General features: G+C 38.2%; 2 protein-coding genes across 2 annotated transcripts; both read right to left on the reverse strand.

The window, feature by feature from the left end:
- Window positions 1-1,451: 1,451 nt before the first annotated feature.
- On the reverse strand, window positions 1,452-2,213 carry LOC126592140 (uncharacterized). Its single transcript, XM_050257888.1, has one exon. The coding sequence runs from the start codon at window positions 2,211-2,213 to the stop codon at window positions 1,452-1,454; it is 762 nt and encodes a 253-aa protein (XP_050113845.1).
- Window positions 2,214-5,984: 3,771 nt separating this feature from the next.
- On the reverse strand, window positions 5,985-9,253 carry LOC126592141 (lipoyl synthase 1, chloroplastic-like). Its single transcript, XM_050257889.1, has 3 exons — window positions 9,039-9,253; window positions 6,432-7,249; window positions 5,985-6,354 (listed from the first exon to the last, which is right to left on the reverse strand). The coding sequence occupies exons 2-3, from the start codon at window positions 7,109-7,111 to the stop codon at window positions 6,222-6,224; spliced, it is 813 nt and encodes a 270-aa protein (XP_050113846.1). The 5' UTR covers window positions 7,112-7,249; window positions 9,039-9,253; the 3' UTR covers window positions 5,985-6,221.
- Between the last annotated feature and the right edge of the window lie 200 nt (window positions 9,254-9,453).

Genomic DNA, 9,453 nt, shown 5'->3' on the forward strand with positions numbered 1-9,453 from the left:
GTGAAGTGAATTGGTGAATCAAAATGAATGCCTTGGCCTTCTATTTATAGACTTTCCAAGTCTTGATTTTGAATATAAAATTAGAACCAAATAATTCCTTTCTGCCAAGTATTGACACATGTCCTTCCTAATAACTCATCCGACTTTGTTATGTCACACGCCATGTATACAATTTGTGCGACACATGGCACATGCCATGTATGCCTCGGCACGTTGAAACTTTAATGCATTAGTCAACATTTATTTCACCGAAATTTCGATGTCTACACAATCATGTCCCAAAGCCGAAGACTCTCCTCAACTATAAATGAAGATCATTCTCCTACAATTAATCCCTAATGTCATTATTGTGTACCTTGAATCTATGTATTGTGTACCTTCACCATTAATGAGAATTCCTCTACCCGTGGAAGTAGCCAAACTTACGGTGAACCACGTACATCTTGTGTTTGCTTCCCTATCTCTGTCTCTTTACATATTATCATCATTAGGTGACCGGAGCAATTGAGCGAAGGTCACAAACTCGACACTTTATGTTGATCCAAAATCTCACCGATTTTGTGCATCAGCAAGATGCAACATGATAACCACCCCAAATATCAACATGTAACAATTCGAAAGGTAATTTACTGGAAATTGTACTAAAAGGAAATTGCAATCGGGTATATTTAGCCAAAGGAAAAACCAGACACTTGTTTGCATCACAGAGTTTATCGTTGTTTGGAATAGAGAATAATATGGGTGAGACTTTTAGAGTAGTGGTTTGTGGTCTGTTTACGACGTTAAGGGTAAAACCGTCATACCGAGCATATAATCCTCGTGTCCTCCTATTGGATGTGATTAATTTGTGTCGATCCACAGGAGAAACTTACCCGATATACATTAGTTCTTTTCTATACTTTTACAAACGATAATGACTTAAGCTTTCTCTGTATAAATGGTATCAAGTATATTGTCAAAAAATGGACAAAAAAATACACAATCAAGCTATTGCGTTCAAACAACAACTAATAAAATACATGAGGTTAAACTGCGACAATTGAAACTACAAAGATCAAAGTGAAACTTTTCCGATTACATGGACTAAAATAATATTTTGGACAAATTGAAAGCAAAAAGCAAAAGAATCCAGCAAGGCTAAGGATTAAAGAAAGTGAAGCGAATGATTTCTTATTCGAAATCATTGAAAATTTTCTACTATGCAGGCATTGAAGTTTTAATAGATTAAATATGTAAATTCCGCGTGAATGATTAGATGGAGATTACCAGAAGTGAGAGATCCAAATAGCAAGTCCAATGCCTGCAGAGTAGAGATTAGAAAATAGAAACTCTTAACACATTAAATTTGATTAAGGAATTTGCCTATTCACGGGGCTTCAGCCAAGAAATAAAGAAATATACAAGAAAAAAATTGAAGGGGGAAAAATCAATTTATCCAAAATATTTAATTATTACTCATCTAGCATGGGAACATAGCACGTCCTGGGTACATCACCCATCAATATTCCAAAACCTATAGCTGTGGCGCCTGGCACAAACCCAATCTGCAAATCTAAACACTGAGGATTCATAATCACATGTTGCGCCGACCACCACCAACCACTCCTATACGTTGCCCAGACCGCCATCTGAACACTAAATCTCACACACCCCAGTTCTCTATCTTTCGTCATCTTATTCAACATCCCTTGCTTAAGCGCTGGTTGATCCCCTTCCCAATTCGCCATTCTAAGCCTGAGATGCAGTTCTGTTTTTGTCTTCATGGGCAGACCGAATGGCTCCATTGTTTCGATGGCAAGCGGTCTGTCCTCATACAGAACGAAACCTTCGAGCCGGTTGAACCAAACAGAGGAGAGAAGATTAGGGTTAGCAATTTTCAAAATGACGTCCCATTCGGCTGTTAGGTTTCTGGCGGAGACGTTGAATTTGTGCACGGATAAGGCAGTAAGTTGGACAACGGGGGCTTGGGGGCCTAGAGTGAGCTCCTTGCGTATTAACGGTAGAAATACGATGATGGCAAGAGTGATCAAGGAGAGAAAAATGAGGAAGGTGAATTTGGCAATGGTTGGTGTAGTGGAGACATTGGTAAACCTTGTCGAAATATGGGATTTTGAATTAGGGCTGTGTGAAACGGGAAGTAAGGGAACCTTGGCTGAGCGCTCTCCTTTTGCATGCTTTGGTACTTGAATCTCCATCAAAGATGACGAAGCCATTTTTGACACAGCCTTTAATTTATTTAAAGCTGATCAACATGTACGATATTGAGGATGATGGGGATGGGGATGATTAATGAAAGCATGCATGCAAGAGAGAGACCTTCGGACGATCAGCCGGCGTAGGGTTTCACCGGCAAGCGAACCACTACGACGGCTGATGTATTCCTTACAAATGTCGCTAGCAAGTCGGAGGATGCGCCCAGCTTACGGTTGGGTCACGGATCTCCAATCCTGCCTAGCTTATGCATGCAAGCGTACGTGGAGTACATGGTCATGGGTTTGCCTAGACTTTGTGCACAAAACAGTCTGGACGAGTTGGATAAGGATCACACATTTGTCTGGTGGAGATTTTTTTCAGCTCCTTTCCGTGTCTTGTCTTTTTTTTTCTTTTTTTTTCTGGATATAGGGTCTTGTGTGACTACTTTCTTGTCGTTGACCTTTAGGGTTTCCTTGTGGTGGCTAATTTTGTGTCATGTGGTTGATGTTTTCTTTACTTTAATTATTTAATTTTTTACGTCAAGCGATATTAAGAATATAAGCTACACTATGAGAAGATGAGATGGTCCTATCTATCAAGGCAATCCATCATTTGTTGGTTGGTGTTGGTATGGAGTTAAATTTGTATTGATCAAAGGAAGAAGAAATTTTGTCGAGGTAGTTTTATTGGCACTCCACATTTTGTTTAACACACCTCATTTAAAATTTTAATATTAAATAACTTATATGACAATATGAAATAAATATTTAAACCATAAATGTCTTTTAAATACACTGTTATTGTTTTAATGAATGAGAAATACGAAAAGAATACACCTAGGAGATATCATCTTGAATGTATCTTGTTAACTTATTCATTACCAATATAAAAAGGTAAGGAGTTAAACCTAAGCTTTGGTGTAATCTTATGGTTATGGGAAAGCTTTTAGTTTTCATGAGATCTTACTGCAGTCCTTACTTCATCATACGTATCCTTTATTGGTTGAATATATGCTACTCGTACTCCCTTCTTCTCTAGAATCCTTCAAAGAATTTATCTTGGCCTTATTGTGGAGCCAGAATTAATCCTGAAAATTCTGGAGCTGCCATATGGACTTTTTCCTGAAGAAGACAAGAATGCTCTCATTAAATTAGTGAGGCCCACATTTAATCCACATGCAGTTCAACCTTTCTGAAGACATCAGCAGCTGACTATGACAACCTTAAGCTTCCTTGCTCATGGCAAGGAGAAAAAGTTAAAGGCATTAAAGATAGGATTAATTACTAAATCCTATCTTTAATACATTCTAGATGGAAGATCAACTCAAACAAATAAGAAATCTTCATAATATCCAATCAAGGATACTTCCAAGAATATCCCAAGATATTATCTTATAATTAATATTTTGGAATTATTCTTTCCTCATCCATCCTACAGATGACACAACTTGTCCAATGAGAAACTGCCACGTGTAGGGCAGAACCTTGCCTCTACAGCCTACCACCTGCTTATAAATACTTCACCAACACCTATTTTTGGTAAGCTTTTGCTACACTATTAAGCCCAAAACTTTCTCTTTTTTTGAAGAAAGTGACTTAGGCAGGGAGATCCACTGCAAAACCCTGTCGGCGTGTGAGGCTTTTAGCCTGGATCAAAGATGTTTATTTGTTTTGTAGGTACAATTTCGTCCAAATTGAAAACAGTGAAATTTTTCTACCTCAAATTGATGCTCTCATTGAAGGCTAAGTTAATACCTCGGAAAAGGCTTCCGCATTTACTTTTCAGATTTTTTGTTAAGTTGAATTTCATGTACGCTCCTGGTCATTAATTCTTCTTAAGAAAAGTTTTTTGATCAGTTTCTAGGGAAATGTTACAATGATATGAAATTTTGAAACCACGATGAACGAAACACCCTATGTCTAAGGATATGGATTAGGAGATGAAGAAAAAGATGTGGCCCCACGGCAATGCTCCTGGAGACTTAATGCTGTGGCAGGAGATGCCAAGCCACCGCGGAGCACCACCACGACCACAGCCCAAGGCGCAGACCAGCAGCCCTTTGCAGCTTGCAACCCCAGCAGACCATGAGCAGGAGGCCTAGGAGCAGGCAACCCACATTGTAACTGAGGCCCAAGCCCAAATCAATGCAGCAGAAGTTGCAGGCCATGCAACCAAGTAGCACATCAGGCCCTTCTCGCGCGAGAACAGCTGACGATCAGGCGGGCCAAGCTGACTTGGCTTCTGCTTTAGACCAGTTGAGCCGAACTGACTACCAGTCTCCAGATCAGCTTTGTCTCAGACAGGATCGACCAGACCGATGACTGATGCCCATCCAGAACCGAATTTTGCACTTACTGCTCATTACACTTCCGCCACTCTTGGTGATGCCTACCAACCGAGCTTTTCTAACCCCAATGGTGATCAGCCCTTCTTCACAGATTGCAGATTTGACGAATGCCCTTGTGCGGTGCAACAGACCACCTTAGTAAATCAGCTCCTGAAGCACATCGAGAAGCAGCGCGCCCCAAACGAGGTGTCCCAAAGCAGGACAAAGGTGAATGGTGGTGATTCTTTCCAGCGACGTCTTGGGCGTAAAGTAAAAGTACCTGTGAATCCTCACTCCCGCTAGCAATACCCGCTTGCTCAAATCCACCGAAACAAGTTCTAATGATGAATCTTGTGCCCTTTGTACTTGGCAACGGCCTAAGGATCACTGTTTATGCTCCAAGGATGAATTCCTTGGTTTATGAGATTGAGTAGCAAGAACGTATTGTCATTTGAAAACGAAAATGTTGTCAAGTAATATAATCGCAGTTTCACTGCATAAGTTTATTACCCCCTTCCCACCATCAAGTTATAACCATGTCCGATATCTTGAGTGTTTGCTGCCATCGTCTCCAAATCCCGCAGGCAGATACTCTTGTCAGTCATGCCGAGAATATCCCTCTATCATCGGGAAATAATCAGCAAGAAAGAAGACCAACACCAATTTTTTCATTGCATGTATATATCACTGGAATAGACGAGTAGAGATGGGCCAAAGTAAAATATCAAAAGATGTGAGTGTTAATCATAAAATCATTCGATTTTAATCATAAAATCAAGAGATTTCTTCAGGACATAAACACATTCTGACCTGTGATGTCTGAGAAGGAATCTGATCTCTTCCACACTGATGTTAGAAATACAAAGGCAGATCAATAATATCGAAAATCTACTGCGAAATGGAACGCAGGCATCTCGTTGCACGTCAACGGCCTGTTCAACTAGATGTTCTAACCTATTTTCAGATACGAAGAGTGCTGCAGGAAGCAACTTCTGCAGTTTCTCGAGTATCTTTGATCGTGTGTTTGCACCACCAATAGAATTGAAGGCACAAGTTGCACAGACTGCAAAGAAGAAATGATGCAGGATGAAGGCTCATTTGCATGTCTCAAATTGATGCCAAGAGGCATAATTTTATCATAATCAATAACTTTGATGAATTGTTTCTTCATTTCTTTGGGAGGGTACAGGCATGGCCATCGGGTCTCCCAAAGAGGGTGCAACAAATCGTCGTGGTGGTGCTGTACAGAAACAATGCGTAAAGAGATAGGCAAATAGCAGGGAGACTGAAACTAGCATCGAAAACCCACATAGACAGACATGAGCATTTTGCTATCTGAGTTGAGTGTTTGATTACCAAATTCTGAACATATAACAAGACGACTTGGGTGCCTTCTTGTTTTAGTTCAGCGTTTCAGTCACATGGCTCAATGGAATGTGTAAATATGGCATGAAAACATATTGCAAATCCTAAACCCTCGATGAGTGTTCTTACTTGAATGAAACTAAATTCAACAAAAAATTGATTGCGGCACATCAGCCCTCTCAATTGAACAAATATCCATATATATTAGACTAAGAAAATCCAGACCCTCACAAAATCTATGGTCATTAGCATTGCAACTAAATTTTGCCCTATTTTTAGCTGTTCACGCTACTAAATTATTATCGTATTGGTAGCCATCTGTATTGAAGTTCATAAGTTACTGAAATACGCCAGAAGAGCCGTTAGCCATTTCCCTGACCATTGTTTTAACAAACAGCTCCCCTGCCCTATACGAGGACCGGACCTGAAAAATTAATAGATGCAAAGATTTTTCATCAAGAATGGTAAAACTAGGTTACTGCATTCAATCAACAATAGTAACGAAAGATAATCCATAGTATCTTTTGAAGTTAACAGTCAGATCAGATTGTGCACATAAAAAATACATACATCATAGGCAGGCATGATTAAAACCTTGTTGAAAAATAAAAATGAAAAAGTTAGGGAAGGGACCTTGAGGGCTTGGACAGTGCGAGCAAAATGATCACTTCCACCATCGGGCAGGTCATCACGATCGACACTCGTTAAAACAATATAATCAACACCCCAGCTGGCAACGGCCGTAGCAGTGTTGATAGGCTCCATGGGATTAGGAGGTGGAGGGTTCCGGCTGGTCTTGACGGCACAAAACCGACAGCCGCGGGTGCAGGTGTCGCCCAGAAGCATGATGGTGGCAGTGGAAATGCCATCCCCGCCACCATTCCAACACTCGCCGATGTTAGGGCATTGGGCCTCCTCACACACCGTCTTCAGATTCAAACGGGACAAGGACTCCTTGACCTCCTCATACTTGTTTCCCTGGGGGGCTTTCTGCCTTAACCATTCCGCCTTCTTCACATTTGGGTCTCTCCCCGTGTAAGGTCCCATTCCGATTTCTGTTCCAGTTCCCACCGCCACCACCTCACATCGTATTCCTACTCGTCCTGATGACCGCACATTCAAGGATCGTGTTGATGCACATATTCGGCCTTTTGGGACCTCAATTGGGATTGGCCAAGACCAAGATGATGAGGAAACTTGGGATTGCAGCTGAATTATCGTGCACATCTTCAATTCTTCAATTTCTTATCTAGATTATCAAGATTTCAACCCACCAATCCAATCAAGGAGTTTACGTCTTTGGACTCACTATTTTTCAACAGAAACTACAAGGTGAAGGTGAAGGAGGAAGGGCTTGTTATTGTTCTAAAAAAAAAACAATTTAAATTTAGAACATTGTTATATACAATCTGCATTGAAGCTCCCTAGCTTTTGTGAGCCATATTAAGCTAGCCTCACAAGAGAACCTAACTGTTGATGCGTAAATTCATTAACAACATTTCACATTACTCCAAGAATTACCAATTTTCATATGACAACAAAATCAACATCTAGACACTTGTATAAGGTTATTTAAGCCAGTATCACAACCACTAGATATACATTTGGTAGAAATTAATATATAAGAACCTATGATGGTCTTCGGCTAAGAACCACCTTACATATATAATCAGAATTTTGGATTAGCCTCATAATATTGTTTGCACAAGAAAATGTTTACAACTTCTAACCTACTGATCACTTTGTCCAAAAGCACAACTTCTAACCTAACTACTATACTCAGCTTCTTGAGAGTGCAGATAAAACTAAGCCAAGAAGCAAAAGAGTGGGGATGAGGGAGAAGAATTCACCTTTAGGCCCCGTTTGGTATAGAGGACTGACTTGGATAACCCGCTAACTTAAAGGCATATTTAAGGTACAGAAAATGATTTCACTTTTTAAGGAGATTAGAATGGGATTAGACATGACGAAAACTTCTCCCCTCTAATCCTATCCTACCATTTTTGGGAAGATTGAAATTGATAAATTTTCTTCTTGAGTAATTCATCTCCTACCACTACGTTGGTCACCAGTACCTTTAAATAGTGTCTTCTCCATTCCAATGCAGCCCTTCATACCAAACGATACCTTAATTACCAATTTTCATATGACAGCCAAATCAACCAGAGAATCATATACATGTATATATAACTATAGGGGATCTTTAGTTCCGGTCCTGATTAACTAAAATCTTAAATCGAAACTTTATTAATTTGAATACTTTGATTGAAAGACAAAATGTTAAATTCTGTATTAATTAAGAAATTTAATAAAAAAAATTATTAAATCCTTACTAAAATGATGCAAAGATTAATATGAAATAGGGATTTTTATTTTATTTTATTTTTCCTCATATTTGAATTTTGTGAAATCTTATCTGATTTTAATAGTTCTTAAAAAAATGATTTATTTTTATTTTTAATTATTGGCACGTTTTAATTAAAAAATGATGCATTATAAAATATGGTTACATTAGAAATAAATAAAAAAGTGAATAAATTTTACATTAAGAAAATGGGTAAAATTTGGTACATTTTGCATATATATAACGAAGTGGTACATTTTCCTATAAAACCCTGGTACATTATAAATACGTTATGGTTACAGATAAAAAATTAAAAACATTACATGTATAAATAAAAGTTTTAAAATATGGGCACAGAAAAAAAATTAAATATATGGGTACAATCAAACTAAAATGAAAATTGGTACATATTAGAAGAATAGTTGCAAATTAAAAAGTGGGTACGATATAAAAATAGAAATATATGATACAAACTTTAACCATAAATATTTATGTCAAAGATAACGTTTTTAACTCTAAATGAATCTATTTATAATTCTATTATAAATTTAAATATGCTGACAAATAAATACTTCATTATCAAAATACTGACCTTATCAAAAATTGAAAAAAAAATTTAATGAAGAATGAGAACCTAATTTAATATATATATATATATATTCTAGTTTATACATGGTATCTTCGAATTTCCATTTCGCCAAATTGGCTCTCTTTGGCGTTTCATGGGAAAACAAGAGAAATTCATGTAGAGCAAATTGACTCAACGAACTTGAATTACAGAATATTTATAATGCATGCGAAGAAGAATACCTAAGAGAGATAGTTGGCGGCCATTTCGAGAGGGGGAGCGATGGTTGCGCCGCTGCAAAGTTCGTGGCGGCAGAGAGGAGGCGGCGTTGATCTCTGAGAGGGAAGGGAAAGACTTAAAAGCAAGCGCTCCAGTCGAAGGTTTTTGTAAACTTGTTCTCCTTGGAACTTCCGCCATTGTCGATTGTTTTTTTATTTGTTTATTTTTTTGGATTGGTTTGTTGGGTTGGTACACTTACTTTTGGTACTGTTATTTTCTTCTTAACAAAAAAAAACTGTTATTGGCATTTGACAAAAAATAGTCATCGTCCCACAAAATAAAAAAATAAATAAAAATTGGTTGGGCCAAAGTCATCATCCCTAAAATAAAGTTACATATGGAAATTTTGTTATGAAATTTGAGATATGTGTGCAATAA

Source organism: Malus sylvestris, chromosome 12 (genome assembly GCF_916048215.2).
Source record: "Malus sylvestris chromosome 12, drMalSylv7.2, whole genome shotgun sequence".
NCBI classification, from domain to species: domain Eukaryota; kingdom Viridiplantae; phylum Streptophyta; class Magnoliopsida; order Rosales; family Rosaceae; genus Malus; species Malus sylvestris.

Excerpts from the sequence above, each read along its gene's own strand:
- LOC126592140 (XM_050257888.1), bottom strand. The coding sequence starts at position 2,213 with ATGGCTTCGTCATCTTTGATGGAGATTCAAGTACCAAAGCATGCAAAA.
- LOC126592141 (XM_050257889.1), bottom strand. The coding sequence starts at position 7,111 with ATGTGCACGATAATTCAGCTGCAATCCCAAGTTTCCTCATCATCTTGG. Across the intron at positions 6,355-6,431 it reads TGTATTTTTTATGTGCACAA|TTTTACCATTCTTGATGAAA; the intron begins TCTGATCTGACT and ends GCAGTAACCTAG.